Source organism: Cygnus olor, chromosome 13, assembly GCF_009769625.2.
Source record: "Cygnus olor isolate bCygOlo1 chromosome 13, bCygOlo1.pri.v2, whole genome shotgun sequence".
In the NCBI taxonomy this organism is placed as follows: Eukaryota; Metazoa; Chordata; class Aves; order Anseriformes; family Anatidae; genus Cygnus; species Cygnus olor.
This window is the reverse complement of record NC_049181.1, coordinates 10805345-10832132: the sequence shown is the minus strand read 5'-3', so window position 1 is coordinate 10832132 and position 26788 is coordinate 10805345. Positions and strand designations below refer to the sequence as shown.

Below are 26788 nucleotides of genomic sequence, written 5' to 3'. Positions count from 1 at the left end.
TTCTACCTAACCTCAAGGGCCAAGGGTTCCCCTGGCTCAGATCTGAACCTCTGAGGATGGTGTCACGCTGCAGCTCCTGAGTGGACAAAGCCCTGAGTAACCTGCTCTGATCTCATGGCTGACCCTGCTTCGAGCTGGGGGCTGGACTGGAGATACCCTGAGGTCCCTTCTAAACTGAATTATTTGATGACTCTGTAGTGTCCAAGCCCACGTCCTGTGCTCACTGCGCTTATTCACAGGTGCTAAAAAAGTAATAACAATTTTCCAAACGCTGTGCCAGATCTGCTGCTGGTGAAAATCAGTCAAGCCAGGCCTCCACCTCCTCCCTGACAGCTGCTTCTGCTCCACAGCCATAAAATGTAAAGCACCCAGAGTCACAGGCCCACAGGAATTCAGAGGGACCCTTATGTCATCTCCTCTGCTGCAAACATGGGTATCACAGCTTGCTGCCCTGCCTCAGTTACCCCGGCTTTGTGCACAGGACCTGGTGTTTGCATCTGGCTGCAGTGTGTCTCCCAGAGCAAGGCACTAAGTGTGGAAAGCATCACGAAAAAGCAAAGTCCTCACTGCTCCCGGTGCTTGATTCCGGTGGCTCAAACATGCTCGCAGCTAAAAACATTGTGTGTGAGTTTCCACCTGAATTCAGACTCTCAGATGCTGGTGGTCACTCTGTGTTTTTCTGAGGTTACCAAGCTCTTTCCACCCAGCGCTCGCCCTCTGCAGAGGTGCACCCAGCCTGTAAACAAGTCACCTCTCCACCTCCTTTGCAGTAAACAAGCCAGGCTGAGCTATTTAAGTTTCTTACTGCAAAACATCTGCTCCAGCTCGCGAACGGTTTTTAGCATCTTTTCTCAACCTCTTCTGATTTCTCAACTTCCTTTCTAAATTATGGAAACCAAAATTAGACAGAGCCCCTTTCCCAGGCTCACCAGCAACATATTCAGAGGCCAATCGATTCCCTGCTCTGACTCACTGCTCCCCTGGTTTATATAACTGAGGCCCACTCCAGCCTTTTCTGTCAGGGCCCTGCCACGAAGCCTCCAGCAGCGATGCTCAGGGCTGCGAGCCCTCCGTCATTTTCCCCGGCCGATGCTCGGGCAGGTACCGTCCCTCAGTCCCATGCCCAAACCTCCGCATTTAGCTGTATTCAGATATATGCGGGATGTATTCAGATCGGGATGTATTCAAATGTGCAGCAAGCAAGCCACGCAGACTGCTATCTTCATCATCCACAAATTTAACAGCAGTGACTTCAAATTTACTTCCTGATCAGCAATGAAAATGTCAAATTACAGTAACTAATTTTAGGATATCTCACAGTTAACTAGCTCTATTCCATTTATTCTACGACCTGCTGATATTGGGTACCAATCTTTTCTGTTTTTTTTTTTTCATGTTATTATGCAATGCGAAATCAAACACGTTTTTTTCCAAGAAGCCATTTTTTAAAGTGATTCTAAAGGGAGAGATTGTTCAGTCTAAAAATAAACGTTCCACTTTGATTTGCAGCTTTAGAAAGGAAAACGAAGTTTCCATTTTAATGTTAAAAAGCAAAAGAACTTTCACAAAGATAAGTCATTTCAACCTGAAATATCATAAAGTATTGATACAATGTCTTCAAATGTCAGATTAATGGCCTGTTTGTTGCCTGCCTCATCGCTTTTTTGCCGAGTCCTGGCACACAGTTAGGAGACGGTTTATGGGGTGAGGGCTGTTTTTGGGACAGGGATTAGATCAACAGGCAGTGCCAGCCTGAGCTTACCTCCTGCAGGCAAGCTCCACAGGCTGCTGTGGGGAAGGAGATCCCAGCTGCATGCTGCTGCTTTACAAACCCAACACTCCCACACCACAAAAGGGTTATTTTGGTGTTTGTTTTTCTTGTTTGTTTGTTTTCAGTGTGTTTTTTAAAGCCAGGCATAAAAGGAGTGTTGTTCCAAAGTTGTGTGGATGTGGAAGCAAACAAAATGGAGCCCTGTGGATTCGCAATGCGCGAGAGTGTGAGAGACAAAGGCTCTTAGGAAGGAAACCATGAGTCTCTTCATCTCTGCGTAGATCTTAGAAATATTGTAAGGAAGCGTAACTTCAACTAACAAATTGGCTTGACATGTCCCATTAAGAACAAAATCGCAACATGGGGAACTGTGGGTAATTCTCTGCCTTCTGTTTTCTTGGTTGTACCGTAAACTATTCTCAAAATACGAAGGAGTGCCAGAAATGACATGCCATTAGTGCCTCCAGGAGGACCTCATTTACATCCCATTACCCACCACGCCAAGCACTGCTATTGCTGCGCATCCCGAGCGGGAGCAGGGCTGCCAGGCGCGGGCAGGGCTGGGGAGGCAGCACTGTGCCTGCCGGCTACCGATGCCGTGGGACCTCTTTTATGAAAAAAGCAATTCTCTGATAATCACCACTGAAGCTGCATCATCATTACTGTGAGATCTGCTGCTCTGGACCGCTCCTGCGGGGATACTGCAGTGCATTTTTATGAGGGAGAGACCAACCTCCCTTCGCCAGCGCGGTCAGGGGAGGCTTTTCATGGGAGTACAAGGAAAATCCAAGCAGGGAGGGGCTGTGGGGAGCTCTGGTCCCACCTCCCATGAAGAGCAGGCTCAGCCACCAGTGAGGACAGGTTTCCAGGGCTTGCTTAGGTCTAAGGGAGGCTTCCCTACCCTCTCGAAAGTGAGGGTGATTTTAGTGCCCAGTCAGCTGCTAGATCTCTATTTCCCTAGGCATTCACCTACAAGGTCCCCAGGGAATGGAGTTTGGATGAGGGAGCCTGGTCCTGCCCAGGGCACACCCTTGGATGGGGGTTAACACCCGTGGGAGGCAGCCCAGGGGTGGGAAGACTTGGCTGGGGCAGGTTGGCGCGTGGCATCGTGTGGCATACGCACAGCTCTCGATCTCCAGCGTGCAGTTCTGCTGGTCCAGGGGGTACCTCCGCAGGTCCATCATGCAAGCAGCCGTGGTAGTGATCCTGAAAGAAGGGGAAAAAAAATCAGGATATATATATATATTTTTTTTGTTGTTGTTGTTTTACAAAAAAACGGAGAAGTGAAAGGCAGACGTGAAAGGCAGCATTTGGGGCTGCTGTTTCCCTGGAAACCAGGGAGAGCCACGGTGGGAGGGCGGGAGGGAGGTGTGCGGGGGGCTGGATGCGGCTCACCCTCAACTGCATGGCTTAAACCCTTCGTGACTCACGTCAGCAAGGCAGTGTCTCTATTAGCGAGGTGGGGAGGGATTTGTGTTCCTCCTCTGTCCCTCCAGGAGAGAGACAAAGAAACTGGGAGTAGGCAGAGCTATGGACAGAGGGGGAGAGATATGTCAGGTTATTAGAGAGAGGCAGAGGACACATGCCCATAAACTGAAAATGCATCAATTAAATTGCCCTGCCATGACCTAGGGGGAAGAATGACCATGTTTTTCCCTCGTCCTTCTTCCCAAATTGCCTCAAGGACCCCACTGCAGTCCCAGTCCTTCCATTGTACCTACTGCCCTCCCGCTCCTGCACTATGGGCTGGCGGCTCTGCTCACAGATTCACTCTTGTGCGAGTGATTTCGTGATCAAGATTTGCCTGACACATGAATGCATGTGTGCACATCCCCTATAAAAATAAATATGGGGAGAGGAAGAGGGTTGGTGTTGTTTTGGGCGTGTCAGAGCCACTCAGTGCCCACGAAGTGCTCACACGTGTGTGCAAGGAGGGTGTTTGTGTGTTGCAGAGAAGCGTTGCTCTCTGGGATGGGGCATTTTGCAGTGGGGTAGATGAGGGAACGGGTAGGAAGCAGGCACAGAGCAGAACAGCTGCTAATTTACCAGCCCTACAGTTAGCAGGCTGCCCCCATTTCTCAAATATATTGCTCCCCTCACCCTTCAATGCAGTTTTCTTCCTATGCAGCGTATGTGTGCAGAGTGCTGAAGAGAGGGGAGAGATTGGTGCATTCCCCCCCCCCCCCTTTTTTTCAATTAACCATCTGGAAGGCATTAATCAAGCTACACATTTTTTACTATGTAGGCATAACCAGTGAACTGTTAACAAGAAAGCTTTATCTTCTGAGCCCTGTGGCCAGGGAGACAGAGAAAAAGGGAAAAAAAAAAAAGACAAGAAAGCAGAGAGGATGAGATGGCGAACCAGCAAAAGAGAAAAAGCATCAATGAAAGAAAAAAAGAGAGCAGAAAGGGGAAGGAGGGGCAGGATGGGTGAAGCTGGACAGAAAATTGGAGGGGGGGGGTGGCAGAATGGGGGTGCAAGCACCCGTGGGAGAGCACAGCCCGGGGGGTGCCAGGATGGGGGCCAGAGCAGGGCGGGCGAGCGGCCCCGTGGAGCTGCTGGCTCTTTAAGAAATCTCGTGTGCTAAATTTATCTCTCTGCTGTCTGTGAAGACTGTTTGTAGGAGATGAAGCCTTGAGGAGAGCCTTTGCCACTGCCTGCCGTGCTATAAATAGATCCGAAGAGACGGAGGGAATTTATATATATCCTCGCTGGGTCTAGATACAACACTGCAACTGCCCTCTCTCCGAGCAGGGGGCCCAGGCGAGCTCTTAACCCTTTTATCCGTAATGCAGTCGGGGTGGAGGAGAGAGCACGGGGTGGGGAGGGGGGGGGAGAAGGATGACAGGGCAGGAGCCACGTACAAATTATCACCGTGGCGTTGGGCACGCATTGCTTCCACAGCCGCCAGGTTCGGCACCTCGGGGAGGACTGCGGGCAAGCCAACGCCTCTCCCACCCCAGTGCACCTGGGCACGGGGGACAGCCCCAAGCACACCTGGGGGAGCTGAACTTTGCCTGGAGAGCCCGCGGTGGCAGGTGCACGGCCCGTCCCGGCCAGGCGCAGAGGCCAAGGAGTCACGGCCGGGTATGAGTCATCCCCCTGTGCCGCACACGGCCATACTGTGTGCATTATACCGCACCCCTGGGAAACGGCGGCGACAAACGCGCTCTCCGATTTTCCCTAAAGTGTGAGATGCAAAAACGGATTAAATGAAAATTTTCCACCCCATTTGTGGGACCCTGCGGGCTAAAACCTTTCCGCGGTGTCCGTCCCCAAGTTGCAGCCTGGCTGGCTAACGTGGCTGCGCTAAGGACATCCAGGGGAAGCCTGTTCTGGACGGAGAGGGACCCTCTCGCCTCTCGGCAGGATTTGTTCGTCACCTGCAGTGCTGGTTGGAAATGCAGAGCACGACACAGTGAGCTATGGCTACCACACTCCATGCGCCAAATCCCGCTCACGCTAACAGCCAACATAAATCCAGAGCCACTCCAATGATTTTTGCAAGATCACACCAATTTACATCAGCAGAGATTTACATCAGAGCAGGATTTATCCCCGTTGATTCAAAAAGAAGAGAACTTCAGGACAGATAGGACGGAAAGGAGAAAAACGAGATAAAGAGGGCATCAGTCCTTAAAAATCAGATAAGAATTTCTCTTTCCTTCAAATTAAAGGGTGGGCACATCCACGCTGCACAGCTCAGCATCCAACAGAGATACCCCGGCTGGCTCGAGGCCCCAGGCTCCTGCTGACCTGCCCACGTAACAGTGCTGGGACAGGTGAGGACTGGGACCAAGTAGCATGCAGGTGTTTTTCTTTTTATCTTTTTTTTTTTTTCAGCCTGGACTGCAACCACCTGCTTGTCTGGAGCATTTCAGCTGCAGTGCTGCATCCACAACAAGGGGCACCCAGCAAGGCCATGGGCACCAGCACCGTGGGACCACCTGGGTGTTTGGCTCATGACTAGGTGGGGAGCAGCTGGCCTGAGATGCTGGGTCCTGCCTCTGGGCTTCCTAAGAATTGATAATCCACCCTTCTTGGGATAAAGAACGTGGTGTCACAGAGAGGTAAGGAGGATGTTCAATTATTTATATATTGAACCTCAAAAACCATCCTGTACCCCAACAGCTCTTTGCCATACCCTGCTCATGGGTGACCCACAGCATCACGGCTCTGTTTGCCTGCTCCCAGAAGACAGAAGAGTGATGATGGTATGAATGGTGATGGGGGAGATGGGCAGGGCTGAGAGACAGGAGAGCAGATAATGCAGGACAGGAGGCCACCGGGGTAAGGGAGCGGAGGAGTGGGATCAGGGGAAGCAAGGGGTGAAGGAGCCTGGGGAAGGAAAGCCAGAGAAGAACAAGAGGTTAAAAGACAGAAAGCAGAGTGGATACTCATTCTGTGCGAAAGGAGATGAGAAGACAGAACAAACCATCGCCCTGTAAACAGCTCTAGACAGAGAGCAGTGCCCGCAGGAGACGCGACCCGAGTGGAGCAGAGCAGGGAGCGCAGGGCCAGAGGGGACGCTGGGGAAGGGTGCCATCTTCCTCGTGGCACTGGCAAGAGGTGCTGGCTCCTGGCCAGGCCACGTCTTCTCCCTCCCTCCCCCTTTCTCTTGCTTCTTTACCCACCCTCCCTCCCCTTTTAAATCCAAAAATGTGTGTGGCGTGAAGTTCCATCTGCTTCGATGGCGATTCACAGAAACGCTGCCCATCGGAGGGGAGAGGCTCGCCTGCCCTTCGCACGACATGCTCGGTGAAGGGGCCAAGCACCCACCATCTCCAGCTCCCCTCTCCTCCCTCCATTTCTGTCACATCTGCAGGCCTCCAAGTCACCCCCCCTCACATCACAACCTTCTCACTTCCCTCCCCATAGGAAAGACGTGTTTGTGCCCTTGCCCTCATCATTGCTCCTCAGGTCTGCAGGCTTTCAAAGCAGCCAAGTCCTCAGTGCCCTGCTACTCTGCTGCACAGCTGGCAGGCAGTCCATCGAGGACAGGGCTAGGGAGAAACCACTGTACATTTCCAAAAAGAAAAAGGAGGGACGTGCATTCGTGAGTTGTCAAGCAGCTCTGGCAGGCTGTGTGCTGATGGATATCCCCCTTCTCTGCCAGCACCCAGCAGATCCAAGCAGAAGCTGAGGTAGCCCAGATATCTTACTCTGAAGAGAGTCCTTCAGCCCCAGGGGAGGTAGGGATCACTTCAGGTAGGGCAGCCACAAAGCTCAAAGTCCCACCAGGCATGTGCTAGGTCTCTGTTGTTACAAGGAGGAAGCGATGCCCACCTGGCACTAGTACCAATAAAGCAGAGGCAGGCACGGAAAAGCAATGCAGCCTCACCCTGCTGCCTGCTCCATGAGCAGCAGCACAGGTCCATCCCACCACAGCTGCAGCTCAGACTCCTACACACCATCAGTCCTCCACAAGTTCTCCGACCTGAACGCCACCAGCCCTTCCATTCCCTTTCCAATCCTCTTCATCACTGTTTACTTCTTAATGGCTTCTTCTGTCTTATTTAGAATGATTATATAAGTTCAAAGACAGAGCAATGTGGAGCTCCCACCTCTTAAAACCTACCTACCCTGGCTGAATGTCTCCTCTCCATCTCTCTCCTACCCTGTTGCTTGCCTCCCTCCATGGTAGCTGCCCCTTCAGCTCCCCAGGTGTGATCTCCCTGTACCAAACTTCAGCTCTGGAGGCCCTCAGCCACCAGTTCATCCTCTGGATCATCTCCAGTGTGTCAAGAGAACGAAATTCATCAGCTATGAGTGTAAAGGGCAAAATATGACTCCCCCAAAACACCATCTGATTCCTAAAGGAGCAGGTCCAGCCTCTCCAAGGAGGGCTGGGTTGGAGAGAAGTGAAGACATTCACCTTTGAGGGGTTCCTAAAGCAAGCAGGGTCCCTTTCTCCTTGAGCTCATCCTTACAAAATGAACTGCTGCACCGTGTGCATCATAACTACATGCATACCAGTGAACTAGATGTGCCTGGGACTGGTTTCTGGGGCCAATGTTAAGTGGTACTGGAACAGCACGTGCCTACACTTACGTTCTTGTCTGTTTTGCAGGTATGGAGTAAGTTTCATCATCCAGGGACTAACACAAATATTCAAACACCCTCACAGCAAAAGAGTAAAAAAAAAAAAACAACACAACTTTAAGTTGCTGGTTGAAACTTTTTGGATTTCAGATTGCCTGAGAAGCTGAAGATGCTCCTGTCCCCCAGTGATACTGACTCCCAGAGCTCAATTTGCAGCAATGAGGAGAAAGTACACAAGCAGCTTGAGTTTCACAGGACATGTGCGGACCCCCCCAAGGGATAAGTTAGACTTGTACTGGGATTCTGATAACTGAGAGTAGAAGGCGAGGCAAAATTGCTGTTTTGCTGAATGCGGGAAAAAATGAAATCAAATTTTTACTCTGTACATTCTCAAAGTCAGTCATAAAAATCATGCTGGCAAATGTCACCTTCTGCCTGGCAGTAAGCACAAACTTTGAAGGGCCTGGAGGGATTTATAAACCCGTGGTGGATTTTGCCATTCTTTTAACACGGTCTGATCTTTGCAGACTCCTGGAGGTCATGTTAGAACCAAGAGCAAGGCAAGGATATGGAATATTTTCCCCTTGTGTCTGCTGGCCTAAAACCGACTCCATAAGTCTTGGCACAATCCTGCTAAGGTCACTCTGTTTCCAAAAGCATCTGTGCCTGCATAGGCATCCTTTGATAAACAGCAGTATGCGCTGCACTGAAATCAGATGGGGAGAAAAAAAGCTCTTCTAAACTAGTACTCAGGGTACCAGTAATCGAAATCAACCTGTTTTCCACCCTGGGAAAAAGCACACGTTTTCTAGGGGATAGGAATTGAAGTGTAGATGCAGGCACCTCTGTGTCCAACTAGTGCTTCCAGCTAAGTCCCTCATCCTGTCCCTAGAAGGCCAAAACGCACATGGGGATATGTCAGGTTCCTAACCGAACTCCCATTTCCCCTCACCCACTGAACAAACCCTTCTCCCACACCCAGACCTCTGTGCTGGAGCTGGGTGGTGAGAGCAGCGCAAGGCTGCAGCACCAGCTTTGGAGCCCAGCTGGGTGGACACGAGCCCAACTGCTTACACCCAGGCTGCCAAAGGAGAGATTTCTGTTGCCTTTGCCTAACCTGCGGAGGGAGCAGGCAGAGCTGCTAGAGGCAGGGTAGAGACTGAATCATCTCTCACATTTCCAGGGAAACCTCTCGTGGGGAGGGAGGGGGAAGCAAAGAGAAAAACTGCAGATTTCTTCTCTTCTGGCCTGCGAGACGGAAGGAGAAAATTGCTGCTCAGGGGTCTCAGTGTAGAGAAAACTCCTCAGTTGTAACCTGTCAGGTCCCTACTCCATAAAAATCAGAGAACACCCATAGGGAGAGCAAGGACATGGCTGCAAACAGCAGGCTCCAAGCGAGACAGGAGAGAGAGAGCCCTTTCTACCAACTGGAGAACCAATAATCCCAAGCCTGAATTTGAGGAATGTAATGCAGACATAGCTCAGTCCTGGTCAAGAGACGGGCTGAAAATAGGAGCTAGGAAGAAGATGAGCTCCAGCAGAGCCCAGACCATGGGGAGGAGGGAGGGCAGCCCCAGAGGCACAATGCAGTAACCTGCTGGTGGGTGAGTGGGTGGGAGGGATGCTGGACGTGCCTCTGCCCACCTGGGCTGCTTCCCTGCATAAGGTGAGCTACAAGTGGTGCTCGAGCTGCTGCCTGGCCCAGGAGCAGGCTCTGTCCCAGGAGTGGATTAGTTTGCTGTAGTGCAAAGGCTGACACCCCCCAGGAGCAGCTACACTGCAGGGAGCAGCAGGCTGTTGGGAACTCACCCCCGTGAAAAGCAGAAACCCTGTGCTGCCAAAGCAGATACATCCAGCTTCACTCAGGTTTAAACTGCAAGTGTTGAGATGTCTGATCTATAACAGCTCTCTCCGCCTTGCTTCAGGCACTGAACAGGCATTTACACTGATGGGGATAGCAGGGGTCTACGTTCCCATTGGGCTCAGTGCCCTGCTGTGCCTTGGCTTCTTTGCATCTACACAAACTGCCTCATCTCCAAACCACACCTCACTGCGGTGACTATCATGGGCAGGAATTAAAAAAAAAAAAAAAGCAAAACACACCCCCACCCCCACCACTACACCACCTTCACAGGAGGAGATCCCTCATTCTCCCTGCACAGGATTTAGTCTCCGTCATCAAATTCCTCTGCAGTTTTTCAGTTGCTCAGCTCACATCGCCTGGGCTCCTCGCCAGCCAGGCGCTGCGTCTTGCTCACTGTCCACTCGGCTCCGCGCCTGCTGCCCCGCGCCCCAGCCCTCCGCTGCCCCGCGAGCACAGGGATGCTGAGCTCCTCGAGGCACCTGTTTTGCTGGAATTCGGTTTGGTCCTTAATTGGAACGAAATCAAATAGCTTCGAGGTTTCCCCGAAGGATGTTTTTAAGCCGGTTTCAAATGCGATTTCAAATTACCATATGAGGATTTCAGCATTGTTACAGCTATTTCTATTTTTAGGTCTCTGAAAACATAGGAAAATACTGACGACATCAACATTTGATGAGTGTTAACTTGCTTCAATACCAAAAGGAAACTGCATGGTCTAGAAAAGGAAATACAGATATCAGACCATAATGTATAGCTTGTATGTGTGATAATGTAAAGCTTAGTGAATATTATGGCAGAAGTGGGCTAGACAGTCTCTGGAGGTCCAGAGAAAGGCTTTGGTGTTTCTCCCTGTAACTCTCAAATTCCAGCAGTGGTAGTACAAGCAGCATGAAATAGAGAGGGAATTATTGACATAAGTGAAAAATTCCCTGCATAAAATTAGTAGTGAAACATCAACACTTTGAAACGTTTTTTTTTTCTTAAATGAAAAATTTCTCCCTAATTTTTTGTTTAAAATTTGATGAAACCAATGCAGTTTCTGACAAAAAGCTATTAGGAGGAAAAATACATTAAATCCAGCCAGCTCTACACGGCTCTTCCTCACTATCTTATCCACCTCCCTCCCCTACACCAACAATTGACTGCTTTTCATCTTTGTGGGCAGCTCCTTTAAGCCTCCCTTCGCGTTGCAGCCTTTCCTTGTTGCTTTAGCACATTCCGCTGTGTGCCCCAGGTGACCACCTCTCCTGCACTTCACAGGCACCTTGCAAGGTATTTGGGGGCCAGAGGGGTGCGGACACAACCCCACCCCACAACCTTCTGTGTCCTAAAACCCCACTGGCTCTGCTGGGTTTGCATCCTCCCACGGCAGACCACACATCCTCAGCTGCTTGGAGCATCCCCGGGGCTGGGTCTGGGCTCCAGACCCCGGGATTTTGGCCATCTGCTAGCTTGGAAGGGACGGAGCTGGGAAACACCAGAGCTGGTCCTGCAGCCCAGCGTCGCCTCCCCGACGCAGCCCGTGGCTGTTTATGCATTCCTTTCGTTGGAGATCTGGCAACCGGCTTTTAATCCCAGCCCAGTGTGAATTAATTTTGGAGTAAGCTTTTGTATCGAACGTTTTTCCTAAGATGTAGCTGTATTACATCTGCTGCACTCCCTTCATCCACTAATTCGTTAATTCTATCAAAAACAAGCATATGCTTTTCTGACACGCAACTTCCACAATGGAGCAGAGTGGCAGAATAAAGGGCTTCATTTACTCATGGAAACAAGATATCTGAAGCTTGATCTTGTCCTCAGTGAAGTCAAATGAAATACCCATTGACTTCATGTGAGCTAACTCGGACCTTGTGGTCTGATCTGGGGTTTGAGCCTGATCCTGCTTGAACACTCACTGAAAGCTGGGGCCTGCCAGGGTGTCATCCTCCCTGGTCTCTGACATCAGAGACTGGTGGAAAGAAAAATGACTGTTGTGCCACAAATAGCACGATTGAGTCACTTTGTTACAGGATCAGCTCAAAGGAGGGGGAAGCGACTGGTGAGAAGGTAGCAGGAGAAGGAACAGAGCTGTGGTATCTCGCCGGAGGAAAAACAAATAAGCAGGTAAACAAAGGGGAAAAAAAAAAAAAAGAAAAACGAAAAACACAAAACACAGAAAATGCCTCCTTTGGCCTTCTTCTATCAAGGCAACTCCATTTTAAAGATCCTTCCAAAAATGCAAGAGAAGACAAGACCAAGCTTTATAATAGAGGAAGGACCCGCACTTTCCTTACTGCTTGCAGAACAAGCATGGGTGTATTTGTACCAAGATAAAGGGAGCACAGGTGAATATCCAGACGATTTTCTTACCTGCTTACACCTGCTGTGCATGTGTCTATGTATTTTTGAATATGATCACAATTATTTGCACCTGCAAAACTGCACCTAGCACTTTGCTGTCAGCAAAATCACAGGTGCGGGAGTCAGTCCAGACAGCAAGCCTTAAGGAAAGCACTGTCCATACCACCACAGATAAATCTAGAGGGATTTCAAGCATTCAGGGCACCTGGCTTGTCCCCCAACACCCCAGTGCTTTCAGGGCAGTGAAAACCAGCCATCCTGGCTGGAGGCACAGCCCAGGAACAGCAGTTGCAATTGCTCACTGCTTTGTTTTTGCAGTTGCCTTTTTCTCCAGGGGCAAGAGAGCGGCTTCCAGGAAAACCAGCCAAAAGTTAAAACAACCCAGGCGGCTCTTACTATGGCCCTGGAAATAACAGGGGCAAACAGCTGTCATTTTCTTTCTTTTGGCCTGGATGCAATTTTCCTCATCTCACCCAGGCCCTGCCTGGGAGGGAGCTGAGCTCCCCCACCCACACTGCAGGGCCCCTCAAGAGGGCAAGGGCAGGGACGGTGCTGGAGGTGCTCAGACAGCAGCCTTGCCCTGCAAACCCTCCATGGACTTCCACTGCTTGGCAGCTGGATCCACACTGCTCATTGTTGGAGCTGACTAAATGGCAGCTGATAAAAATACACGAGTATTTCTGCTCTGTGTGCTGCGCAGGTGCATGCTAAGGATGCCCACCAGCCTGGGGGAGGCAGCTCTGTGCTCAGGTGGGCTGGCTCAGCAGCCCGAGCCTCACGGCACTCTGTGCCCCCTCCTTCACGACAGGCTGGAGCATACCCCTGCCTGTCCCTTAGCACAAGTATCCACTGCTTCTTACAGCTTCCCAGAGCTCTGCCATAGGGAAACACTGGGCACAGGCACCTGGCTGCTCTAGCAGGATGATGTCCTGTGCATCCTCCTACTTTGCTGTGCCTACACCCAGCCCCACCCTCCCCAAAACAGCCCTGCTACTTAAAAAGGAAGAAATCATCATAAAAAGTCAGTCTTTGCCACAAAACACGAAGCAGCAGAGGAGCTGATACTGTAAATGGGAAGGGTGGGTGTACCCTCTTTGAAAGAGAAAGGTCTTTCCTCCCCCTTTGCTGCACTGGGATGTAAGCCCAGAGCTGCTATCACAATCATTTGTGAATGTGGAGGCAGGTCTAAAAGCCAGCTGTGAATTTTGGTAGTCAAAAAGGAGGAAAAAAAAAAAACACACAAAAACAGACAAACAAACAAGAAACACACTAGGAGAACAGCTCAAAGAAGACAAATACAGGATTGGGGAAATCATTGCTTAGATTTCACCTACAGCATCCAAAAGTGCATGCTTATCTACAGCTGCAAACTTCCCATTTAGCCCCCTTCGTCCTCCCACTTGACATTCCTACCTGCCCTGGCATCTCTACAGATCCAGATAACACAGCAAGGTCAAACTCTGTCACCTCCCCTACACACAAACACACTTTCAAAAATCCTTTGTACTTGCAAATAAATTTATTCCAGACACCATAAAAAGCCTCCTTGCTGAGGACCATTGCCCTACTAGATATCAACTTTCAAAGCTCAATTATCAAAATTGCTCTGGTGAAGAGACTTTTTTTTTTAATGGTACAAAAATGTCTACGATCTCATACTCAAAAATAACTAAAGTGATTTTACTCAAGTGCTACAGGTATTCAGCATTAGATACCAGAGTAATGAAGTCTCATCTCCATAGGCCAAACTTGCAGAAAATTATAAGCAACTGAAAATGAGTGTTTCAAATGGAAGTGTTATGCAACACAAATGACAGTGACCTGAAACACACAGAACCAACTATTCCCATCTCCAGCATTTGTCTATAGCACTACAGGGAACTTCAGAGGCCTGAAGGAAACAACCAAGTCTAGCTTGGAGAAAAACCTGTGCAACACTTCAGAATCTGTGTAGTCCTTGTGTGTGCTTGAAGAAAGTACCAGAATCTCTTTCAAAATGAAGGAAATTTAGACGAGGCGTCATTCACAACCACAACCGATAAGAATTCACCTCAGACTTACCTCAGGCCATATAGGACAGTCCCATCAGGATGGAGCCGGATCATGCGATTCTTCACTGTCACTCCATGCAGAAAGGACTTCTTGTCGTTCAGGAAATAGGTGTCAGGCAGCCACAACTGGTCAGCCACCCGGTTGTCCAGGGTCAGGTTGAGAGGAAGGTCATTGTATGCCAGGCGTTTGTCCCGCCAGCTCTGCTGGAAGTACATGGTGATGGTGTAGTCCTAGGAGAGAAACATGCTAGTGTCACAGCCTGGCCTCAGGGCAGGGACACAAAGCAGTCCAGCCCCTCCTGCCATTCCTGAGACCTTTGGTGGATCTCCACATTTGCTGACACACAAATGCTTGCGTCTGCACCTCCACTAGCTGGAGGGACTATGATTTGTTCTGGGAAAAGGGAAACAATACACTTGGTAAAGTCCACTTTTATTCTGAGCAGAAATTCAGGACATTCCCAAAGGCACATGGAAAATCTCACCTCTAGGCCAAGGATTCAGAGTCAATCCTAGCCAACCATGACAAGCTATTAGCACTTGCCCTGATGTATGAGCTAAGTTGGGAGTTCACTGCAATTCTCAGAGAGGGACATATGTGGAGGAAATCTGTCACCAGTGGAGCATGATCCACTGGGTAAAGGGCAGTTCCTTCACCATCCCCAGCGACCACAATGCCATACATGTCTCCTGTTCCTTTCCTGTTCCACAGTATAAAGTTGAAGCTTAAAAGTTCTGCTGAGTCAGGACTTTTCTAAAGGGCAGGGAAAGCTGTTTTGTAGCCTATAGCTGCAGCTTTGCAGAACGAATTCTAGATGCTGCACAGTAACTGCACATCCCGGGGAGACCCAGAGGCCCCAAATCTGCTTTTCTACAAAGCCACAGACTGTGTTGTAGCACTGTGCTAGAAGTACAATCATTTCCTCTCAGATAAATGAGTAGTACAGGAAGGGGTCTTGTACACATCAATGAAAAAATCTTCTCACAACAGGTCTTAAATAGGCTAGGAGCCAAGATTTTTTTTGGGTAAGACAGCTAACAAGATGTAGATTAGGAAGTGGGCAGGGTAAGCAGTGCTCACAAGTCTTGCTGATAGCAGCCTTACAGAAGCCAGTAACTTTTCACAAGTCCTTAAATAAAAAGCTTTCTGCAAATGCATGCAAATGAACTGCTGGGGCCAGAGACACGTTGTTTCTTCCTAAGCAAATACTTAAAGTGCCAAAGGAATCCTCCTCCTGACCATGCAGGTTTGCACGAGTGGCATTTCTGCTCTGCATTGCCAGCTCTGTGCCAGGTGCTGGCGAGGACCGTGCTCATGCACTAACATCTGGGCTGAGCAGAGAGGCATCCTGCCTGCCCGTCTTCTCCCACTGACTTTACTCAAAGCCAGGTTTGATTAGCACCTCTGAAAACAAGCTCAAATAATCCCACAGTATGGGTATGCCAGCTTTCGGGTATCTAACTATGATTCAGAAATCTAGACCCACATGCATATCTGAAAGGTCATGGAGCAAATCTGTGGTGTAGTCTGGATACAAAAGCTATATCTGTCACCTTCTGTATTATATTGAAAAGAGCAAAAACACAGTGACAGGTTTCTGGCCAAGAAAATCTGTTTCTTTGCTTTTTAAAGGATTGCTAAGATCTTGCTTCAGAAGCCTCACAGTCCATCTCTCAGGGGTACCAACATTCTCACTTTGGTCAAGACCCTGCTAAGGAAAATATTCTCTCTGGTTACCCCTCCCAGTGACTTTGGACCTGCACTGCAGTATGAGCAGAGCACCTGAGTTTCTGGAGCCTCTCACCCCCCTTGGTACCCAGCTCTTCTCAGTGGGACAGGCAGCCACCAATGCACCATTTCCATTATATTTATTTACGAGGCTTCCATGCTGCCTTGCAAGGCACGCCTCATGGCCCAGCTGCATGCAGGGCTGTGCTCAGCACTGCAGCTCCCATTCAGCCCTTCACAAAGCTGAGATAGCACCTGAGCCTGCTGAAAAGCTGCTCAGCGTGACCATCCCCATGGGACACCCCTCCACATGCCTCTGTTCACCCTGCTCTGCCCAGCAGCTGAGAGCTGTCAGCCCCAGCTCCCCCTCCCTGCGCCTCCTCCATCTCAGGTTTTGCAGAGGCTTTGCTCCCTCTCTCCTCCTCCTCGCTGCATGATGCATCCACAAAGCAGAGGTGAGAGCAACATGTGGAGCAGCAGGCACTCACACTCCAGAGCTGCTTCCCTGCAAGGAGAGAGGACAGCTCTCTCAGAGGCTAGGAAAAGCCCCAGAGAACAAGAGGAGCTTACCTGGGGACCTCACATGCTAAAGTGACAGTGCGTCCTACCAGCTACTAAGGACAGGGCTGTAAGAGTACATCTCAGACAAGAGGAAGAGACTGATAACTACAGTATTTCCTGAAACCCAGCAGAGACCCCAAAACAAAAAAGATGTAAGAGGACTCAACAGTAAGCAGCTGAAATGTTGGCACAAGAGAGGTGTGAATGGAGGAGGGTGTTTCCTGTAGAACCCCAAAGACAATGAGCACAGTGATACATCAGCATACAGGACACACACTATGCCCAAAGTAATACTCTTACAAGTGTGCTTGTGCTCATTTTGGAGACAGCGGTACTGTGTCGGACCAAAAGTCATCGTGCATTAGCGTCCTGTCTCCAGTACCAGTCACGAGAACAGAAGGGAGAAATATAAGAAAAACGGGGTATTTGTGTTATGATACTTTATTCTCCAGCTGTTTCAGGCTTAATGATCTCCTGAGCCAGAGCTGATACCTTCTTAATTGAAGATACTCAGTTTCTCTTCTGAGAGTTTGTCTCATCTCAGAATCTTTGGCACCTGCAGCCTTGTGGTAGGTAGCAAATCCTACAGTTTAGCTCTCCACTGTATTTACATCACTTAAAAATAGGTACAGATCAGACTTACTCTTAACTGATTCCCTGTAGTGGTTGTATTAAGTCAGTAAGTAATCATAACCCTGTGCTACTTAAGCTTACAGAGTCCCACACTTTTAGATAGTTGAGGGTTACTGAGCAGTATACAAATAAGTAAATACTCAAAAATAACATAAAGGCTCTGACAGAAGCAGGAAGCAGCAAAGGGGAAATAATTTTTACACAGGTTAAAAACAAAACAGCTGTATGATGACAGTATCTGACTTTCCGCAGTGGGTTGCTATATAAGAACGGACTGAGGGCAAGGTAATGGAAAAAACTTTCAACAGAGCCTGTGGAAAAAGCACGAGGTCAGGTACTTAGCAGTACTTTGAAAGGTCTATGTGTAACGTGGAAAACACAGTCCTTCGAGTCATAAAAGGGGAGGGACTAACAGGAAAGGAGAACCACCCAAGGATGGAGATCCTGCTGCATGGCAGAAGCTCCAGCTTCCAACAGAAAGTCACCTAAAGCATCCCTCCTGAGCAGGCTGCTTCTTAAACCCTCAGCACAGCTTCTGGGAGATGTGGGTCACTGGCAGGTTGGGGCAGATTGGTTTTCTGTCCTGTGACCTCTACAGTCCCCGGTACTAAATTTGACCAGAGGCAGAAGCCTGCACCCCCTGTTAGAGGCTACAGTGGACTCAGAGGCCTAGAAATGGCATGGAATACTATGTGTGAAAGGACCAAATCTTTGCTCAGAACACAGTATTTCCAGTAATATGAATGTCTTCTGTGCCTAGTCCATTTTTGTGTACGACAAATGGCTGGTAGCTTTCTGTGGGGAGCTTTGAAAATGAAGGTGACTACTGCAGGCTGCTAGCATTTCACCAAGCTGTGAAAGGTACTGGAAACAATGAGGGGGATAAAGGAGGCTTTACAGCTTACCTCTAGTGCTAGCCATGCCACTTAACTTTGTCCCCCATTTCCCCTGCACCCCTGACTTTGATAAATCACCTCCTTTTGGAGAAGTGACCAAATAAAAGTCCTACCCCATATAAGAAAATGACATATGGTCTCCTTGTCCAAGATCATAAAAGAACATTAGGAAAGCCAAGATGCTCCAGAAAGAGGGAGAAAAATGAAACATCTGACTTAGTAAAAACCAAGCTGCCACTGCCAGAGACTAATGAACAGTTTGTTGGCTTCGACTTCTTTGATGATTAAACACCAGCTCCTGTTCCCGTCATTCTTGGGAGAGAAATTAAAGGACAAAGCAGTCCTCGAGTATGTTTCATTTTAAGAAGGTGTTAGGGGAAATAAGAATTATTTTTAAGGGGAGCATTAAACAATGTGCCTGCAATCAGTTGCAAGGAATCAGAGCTGTATAAAACGTACAGGAGAATACGGGAAGGACAGAGCAAGATGTCCACACTCCTTACTTAGCAAACTTGTTTTAGAAAGCTACTTTGCCCTCCTAATGGATTGTCCATTTCCATGTAGATAAGACAAATCAATGGGTTCTAGACCTTAACAAGCACCAGTTAATCTGACAAACACACGATAGCAATCTTTCCAGCTCCAAGACAGCACAAAGTCTGCTTTAGATCCTCACCTTTGCCTAGGGCAGGAGGCAGCAGCTCTTGTACTTACTGTGCTTTTCATAGGGAGAGCATTCTGCCAACATTCTGCTTTTATTCTGCTTTTAATTTATCTTCTGGTGCAAGCCAGTGCCTGATTTACAAGTCTGAAGTTCTGCTTGACAACTGTTATACATAAAGCGACAACTATTTTAGATACTGACCTTCTCCTTATGCTTCAGCTTAGCAGGTGAGAAAACCAGAATCTCCTTCCACATCCCTTAATTTTGAATAACCAATTGTCCACCTGACCTGGGGAGCAGGAAAACCACCTTGCACCTACAATCTGTCCATAAGGCAAGGGGACAAATGTGTTTGCTTCTAGGATATGCTGTGCCCTCCTGTGCAGCAGGTCTTTGTGCTCTTGAACTCATTTTCTTTAGGACCTCAGAAGAACTTTGCATGGAGATGTTTCTCTTCACTGATCTGATCTACTTTTGTAGTAATTTGCATGTGTTTAATTGCTGAATGCATGTCCAGAAACTGGGACATATCAGCTGTATCCTCCACAACTAGGGGTGTGAAAGCAAAGTGTTATCTTGTTGCCCTATTTCTCTCCTGCCATGCCCCATCTCTGCAGCACCTGGACCGGTGCTGGTCCCACAGCTGTCAGACAGGACATACCTAGCTGGGTCCTTTGCCCAAAGGGGGTTGGCCTGCCCATGACGAGGTTTTCAGACCCCTCAGCCTGTGTACCAAAGCCCCATCTGAGCACAGAACAACACCGTATATTGTCTGCTTAACAGCCCCATTCGAGCTGGATGCAGAGGTTGAGAGGAGAAAGTCAGGAGACTACAGCATAGCACCTGCTGTGAGAACAAACAAACCCAGCAATCTCATTCAATGGCACAGGCAGCAACCCCAAAGTCACCACCTGCAGCACACCATCTTCCTTGGGTAAGACCTTAAAATCATTGCCAGGCAGTTTCTATTCTTAAGCCCAAGAATCTGTGAGCTATTGCATATTATTTCTGCTGGTCTGGTCTCCTTGCTCAGTTCCACATGAGCTAGTGGCTGGGCAAAACCCAGAGCCTGTTCTACCCCCAGAAGCAGGATGGTTTGGCCTTCCCATTTCTGAGTCACCAGCCAGCTTTCACTCCAAACCTCATCATAACTTGAGAAATTGTCCTCTTTCACAGTGAGGAGTCACCGAATGAGAGGTGGTCAGATTCATGCTTGGTGCCTATACCTTCCCATGCCAAACCAGCACAGAAGGGCATGCTTTGTCCAGATGGCTAAGGCCAGAGAAGCAAGGTTGTGCATTGAAAGTTCAGTAAAATCCGATGCATGAGTTTGACTAATTTTCAGGCAGAAAATCGGAAGGATGTTGCTTGCACAATCAAAATTACATTGATAGATGGTCTGGAAACTGGTAAGGACTCCTTGTAGTACGTGGAAGAGCTAAAAGCAGATAAGATGCTCACTTAAACCAGGAGGGAGCTCAGACAAGTCCCTACCTGAGCAATTTCTTCCAGGAAAGAGACAAACTAGAGAGGTAACTGGCTCAGGATACTGGAGGGAGGGCAGCAAGCTGCTGTTTGTCTGCACTATTGTAGTATGCTATATATTTACCGTCTGCACACCCACAACAAACCATGGAACTGTGCTGGTGCCTGTATCCTGTCCCTTCTCCCATCTCCCACCCAGCTCCCCCCAGCCCATCTTTTTGTGCTTACCAGGCACTACCCTTTCTGCCTTACAGCATCTGTTTCCAGTGCCCTGCTGCATACACATATGGACATATCTAATATACAGCCATTAAAGCTCAAAAATATGTTTTTAATAATCATTTGTATTTAATTAAACACGCAACAACTAGCCTATTAAGCTAAATTAAATTTGAGTGAGACGTTTAAACAGTGACTAGTGAAGATATCAGTTTCTAAAGCCCTCAAAAGGCTGGGGGAAGAAAACTGGATTATGCCAAGTGAAAAGTGATTCTGGAAGACCAGCGATGCTCCCTAAACCCTTTCAAAGGCCTCTGCACATACCTTCAGAGAATTTTGTAGTGACTTTCTTACATCTTGCCTGCTGAGAAATGCTTACTTCAAGTGGTCAACACGTGATAGGCTTTCTAGAAGCAGCAACATGGTAACAGAAAAATGCAATTTCACTAGAATATTCCCAGAACTCACCTTTATTTTATTTTTATTTTTTAAAATGAAACATCCTCTTCACTATCTTGCCAATGGTTTTGCTGGACACCAATCTAGTCACAGCCTACTCCAGACAGGAGAGGTCCTGCAGCCCTTCACATAGACACTGACTGCCCAAGACTATAGGAAGTGAGGCTGGAGGAATGGGGAGGAGAAAGGGAGACTTCAAAATCCTTTAAGGGGCTTAGAAGCCCACTGGGATTAGGTACTCTAAAATAACACCTCTGTGCATCTGCTTCAGCTCAATGTTAATTTGGTAAAGAGCACAATGTTAATTTGGCACAGAGTGGCTTGACCAAAAGGTTAGAAGATGGTGTTAGTTTCCTTTAAAAAGCCCAAGAGTTTGATCACTTAAAAAAGGATAACCACAAGTAAGCAGGTAAGATGGTGTGGAAATGGTACAGGAAATAGAGAACCCCAGCAGTCCTGGGTTAGTCTGCCTTTGGTTGAGCCAGGGTAAAACTGAGGGAAGCAGAGTGCCACCAGCAGCAGCACTGCACACATTTTGGCCTATGCCATCATTCTTCCACTTTAGCTATTCGGGTCTTGGCTGCGGGAACATAAACCTGATGGACGGGTGCAGTGCAGCTAACTGACAATAGCATTCAAAATACAGCTGTATAAAACAGTCCTGATCCTGCTGAACAAGTCAAGTTTATTACAGGACGCACAAGTTAAAGAACAGATTTCAGCAGGCTGTGGAGGTCCACAAGCAAGCAGACTTTGATTTCACGGCCAACTGGATGGCGAAGAACAAGCTGCAGTCCTTGTCCATGCTGAGTGAGTGCTCTCTGCAGTACCAGGACCAACAGTCCTGGAGCCAAGGAGCTCTATTTGCAGAGCTGGCTGAAAGTTATTGGCAGGGAGCCCATGTGAGCTCGGTAAATAAAGTATCCAGATAATAAAAATACCCGAAGGCACTGTTTAATTTTTCTGAGGGTTCTGATACAGCCAGCAATATTGAGAGGGAACAAATCTTGCAGACAGGAACAGGAGCACAGGGCAAAGCCAGCCTTCCAGAAGAGAGGAAGACAACAAGACACCTCATAGGTCTGGTGGCTCACAGCCTCTGCAGCTACATACCTGACACTCATTTACAGAGGGGAACAGCTAAAGAGGGTCAGTGCTCAGGAGCTAGATTGGGCTTCAGGAAAACCAGGATCAGGTTCCAGCTGGTGTGTTATAAACCCTCAAGTCTGCTTGAACCTCAGTCGAAAACTCTTGAGGGATAAAAGGGTCAGTACTTTGTGTATCCATGACCTAGGAATGCAAAGGTTTTATCAGGGAGGTAAAAGCCACAAGTTGCCTTCCCAGGCAGTTACACTGAAGTTAAAGGAGATCTTCTGGTAGTAGGTTGCTGCAGTGAAAGAGGGAGATGAAGTCCAACCTGCAAGCTGTGAACATGCTTTGGGTTTGCTTCCCTCTTCACTAGAGCCTCACGTGAAGCACCCTACAGAGAGGGGGGTGAGGGATGCATCACAGAACCATACAATCATAGAACAGCCTAGGTTGGAAGGGACATGAAAGCCCACCCAGTTCCAACCCCCTGCCACCCACTGGATCAGGTTGCCCAGGGCCTCGTCCAACCTGGAATAAAAGTGTATACCCCAGCCTGGTGACCCATTGCACCCAGGAGGCAGCCAGCTGCACATGCCCTGCACGCAGTGATGTGGAAGGGAGCAGGGGCTGGAGGATCCTGTCTTTTACTTCTTCCTCTGCCATTTTTCTGTCTGGAGCTGTCCTGAGTCTGCTTGTGCCAGGCCAGCAGGGACTGCCCACATTTCATCCCACATGCATGCGCTGACTCCTTCCCCAGAATGATCCCTTTCATTTGACTAGAGGGCCTTTCTGGGTCTCTAAACAGCTCAGCAGATCCTCTCCCTTTCACCATCCTTTTTCCTTGAATGTTCATTTTTCTCTGTAGCCTAGCAACTCAGCACAGACTCAGAATATTAACAACTCCTGTCCCCACACAAAATTTTCTCCAGAGGCCTGAAAATTTTGATAGCAGAAAGGCTGACAGGGGTTAGAGCAAGCAGGAGAGATGTAGGGAGCACGCAGGGAGCCTCTACCAGCATTCAGAAACAGCAAAGCTATTCAGCTGCCGTATCTGCCACCTTCACTCAACATGTACATAGCATAGAGCTATATATAGCCCCATTTATTTACATATTCAAATAGCAACACGACACGCACACACTTGTATTCCAATCTAGGTTCTATATTGGGGTGCTGGCACTCTTGCGCACGTACATTATTGCTGCACGCTTTAAATGTATATATGACAAGATGTCAGCAGGTCAGATCCTCAAGGTCTAATTCAGTTTTCAATCAAACTAGACAAAGCTCTCACTTGTGGGAAGATACTTTAGCATTCTGCAGTAATCCTCTCCAATGCTGCAGCACTGCTATTGAAACAGGTGGCCATTTGGAAGACTGCTCTCAAATACATGCAGCTTTTGAATATATATCTATAAATATATATAAAGGCTGTGGGAGTTCCGCCTGTGTAAAAACCTGAATAAAAACCTAAGCAGGAAAAAAAAAAGTCATTTTTATCCTGGACAAAGTTTTCTGCAGTAACAATTCTAACTACTACAAGAATGCTGGAGTGCAAACCGAAGTGGTTCATACCACCACCATACTCTGACATGTTCAGATCTAAAGATAACTTGGCTGATACAAGAACAGATGGAGCACTGCAATACATAGCACTGTTCAGCTGAAAGCATGCTGCAAGCCATATAGCCATGGATTCTCATCCTCTCCAATATGACTTCTTTCCTGCTGTGGGGTGGAGTCATCTACAACATGCAGAGTGAACTTAAGTCTCTTTAGTGAAAGCACAGAAGTATTCTCACTGGGGAAATCACCTAGCGAGCCAGGCATTTGAACTTTCTCAGTACTGGAAGCAGGGTTGACTCAGCCCTCCTGAGGCTCGAACTTGTGATACTGGAGCACTTGCAGAGCTGCTCCTTAGGGAAAACATCATGGAAAGATGTGCAGGGGGATGCTTATTTAAATAAGCACGTAAACGCTTATTCTCAATAAGCATTGCCACCACATTTTAATAGTGCTGAAAAACCCAGGGTTTAGGCTAAGAATCAGCCAGTCCATCCAACAGCTTGCCCATAGCCAAGCCTTTCCAGTTACGCAGATAAAAGGCTTCCTGCAAACCCTCCCATTAAGCTATCCTGTGAATGCTACAGGATTTCTAGGAGGAAATCAGCATGGTAGAATAGAAAGCCTCAGGGGGAAAGAGTCATGCTCTAGTCCAGCAGTTCCTAGTCTGTCTTCAGCTGAGAGCTTGTTTCAGCAAGGTTTCCACAGCTCATTATCGACTGATCTATGTCCATGTCAAAACTGTACAATCCAACCAACAAAAATATTTCATTCAAGGACATCATTAAGAACCAAGACAACAGCACAAACATAGGGGACCCCTCTGTAGGGCAAGCTCTAAAGCTGTCCCTTCTCACACAGAGCCACCTCCCCGCAGGACTGCTGCTTTACCTGACTGCCCTCTGCTACACACCAAGTCTGAGACCTCCATCTCAGAAGAAACTGCTGGCTCTTTGTGAAGATCCTGGCTTTCTGCTGGCCACTGCATTTGAAGAGGCTGTGTGGTGATCTTTGGGTTGTTACTTAGCAACTTGACTCTAAGATGTAGTGAATTTACTGGGCTGCCTCTGCAGTTAGCCAACATCAAGACCAAGGACACAGGGAGAATTTTGTCACTGAAATAGGATAATCTCCAAAATATTATGGAAGACGCAAGATTTTTCCCTTCTACAAGTTGCCAGATATGCAGTAAATATTGACATATGAGTCACACTGACCTATTTTCTAGTTTAAGCCAGGCCAATCTCTTCATGACCAATTTCAGGACCTATAAACGTGGAGTACTTTGGACTCCTTCACAGCAGTTTGCTTTTTTCTCAGCTGTTTTGTACAAGAACCCCACCCTCTTGTGGAAGGACTATCCCTGTCTTTGGGGCAGAAAGGGGACCACTGCTTGTTTGAATTTCAGTGCCCATTCCCACATCCCATCACACAGCACAGCTCCCCTGAGGTCTGTTGCTTTACTTGTCCTCACGTACTACCTTAGTCTAAGGGGTCTTTTCAGCACAATCAGTGGGATTTCTGTTCAAATATAATGTGGTGTGAACAGATATGCAGTCTAAAAAGCCAATATGTGTATCGGTGCTGAGCCCCAACAGTCTGTTATGTACAGAACTGCCACTGTTTGATTTTCCAAGCAGCCACCCAGTGCATTACGGAGCTGCACTCAAGGACTTGAAGTAACAATAGCTGCATGACCTAAGTAGTACTGAAGCCATCATTGGCAGCAGAAGGCACAGACCATTGCCAGCTCTGAAGAAACCTATCTCAGCCACATGCTTGCAATATCTCAGCTTAACTCACAGCACACAGAAGCCCCCAGCATGTGAAGAAAAGCACTTAATTCCTATCTGTCCATGCCAGCACAAAATCTAGGGATCTCACTGTAAATCAGAGCTGTACCATTCTCATTATGCCACAGTACGAGAGCAAGGCCCTTCTTCAGCACCAAGGCACCGCTGCATCCTCTGCTACTTGCAGTGCTACCACCCCAGGAGCCCACAGCAATCCTACAGCCCCTGCAGTACTATGACAGCACACCACCCATTAAGCTCAGCACCAAAGGTGTCTCAACTTCCAAATATTTTGGAAGTCTTCAATATTCAGCAACCTTACATACAGCGTACACACACATGCTTACTTTAGAGACTGCAGTGTCATGGGCCTGGAGATACCTGAGGCTACAGGGAAACAGTTACAGCACTTGAGCGTCCTGTCATGCTTGTATTTCATAACATATAACTGCAGAAGCCTCTAATTGTAGGATGTAAATGCTTTAACCTTTGTTTTAAGACCTTTTGATATCCCGAAACATAGAACAGACTGACTAGAAAATATCTGTATATCATTTTTCCATTGAAAAAAGATGTTAACAAAGAATTTTTAGTTAAATAAAAACTGTCAATATATTTGAAGAGAATACATGATAGTATAATGTAGGTAGCAGAAACCTCTCCTTAAAAAAAAAAAAATCTTGTTGTTAAAAACTCAAGATATCCATATCAATGGAAAATCCTTTTCAGAAACATATTGCAGCAAAAGTGTTTCCTGCCTGCTATTACAGACATAGAGGGTCTACCTGAAATGGATCAAAGGCCAAGAGCTGTGTCCATGAACAAGCATCCTAAGAAGCTGCTGTGTAGTGCAAAGACTCTCATACTAAGTCTGTCCATCCACACTGACTTCTTTCACCAGCTATGCCTACCAGACGGCAGACATCCATGTATTAGTGTGCATTGGTTATACTGAAGTGAGATTCACCTAGGCAGTGCATATTCATACTCCAGCGAAAACAGAACAGCAATGCCTCATCAGGACAGATTCCTTTACAAAGACTATTTCAAACATTCCTGATTGAGAGAAAATTTGACATAGTGAAGAGTGGTGCCCCAGTGATGATGGTATAACAGGTTTTAGAATGATCTTTCCTGCTCAAGAACATCTTTACACACCCAATCCACCCTCTTTTGGGTTAAACGGTGATTTAAAACACCTGGAGCTCAGATTTCCTGGGACCTAGTTTACATCTCTGCTGAACAGGGATAACTCATTTTCTTAACAAGACAACTCTGTTTTCAAACAAGCTTTGGGAAGTTGGGAAATAGCAGACATGACTCCTCCTGTACCCCCCAAGTGACCAAGTACAGCACACCAGCGTGAGCGCAGTCACTCCCATGAGACAGCAACGTGGAAAGAGGTGATGATACAGGAGTAGGATGTAATGAAGCAAAACACCAGGGTTCGCTTTGCCAAGTATGCTGCACCAAACGCTAACCCGTCTGCACTGCAGACTATCCCCCAGCAAAAGGTATCACCCATCCTGCAGGTATCGTTCATTCAGCATGTTGTATATTGCAGCAGACATTTCTATTTGGAAGCCTTGTTTCTCACACTAGCCCTCTACAATAATTCTCTTGTA

The 26788-nt window shown here is 47.9% G+C and overlaps 1 protein-coding gene across 3 annotated transcripts in view; it reads right to left on the bottom strand.

Annotated features, from left to right (window-relative positions):
• The window catches only part of LOC121077400 (gamma-aminobutyric acid receptor subunit beta-4), a 68770-nt gene that overhangs the window by 12323 nt on the left and 29659 nt on the right, over nt 1-26788 (bottom strand). For all 3 annotated transcript variants that reach the window (XM_040572637.1, XM_040572638.1, XM_040572639.1), the window contains 2 exons: nt 14083-14303; nt 2895-2977 (listed from right to left, as the gene is read on the bottom strand). In XM_040572637.1, the coding sequence (XP_040428571.1) occupies nt 2895-2977; nt 14083-14303 (304 nt within the window). The remainder of the gene's footprint in view (nt 1-2894; nt 2978-14082; nt 14304-26788) is intronic.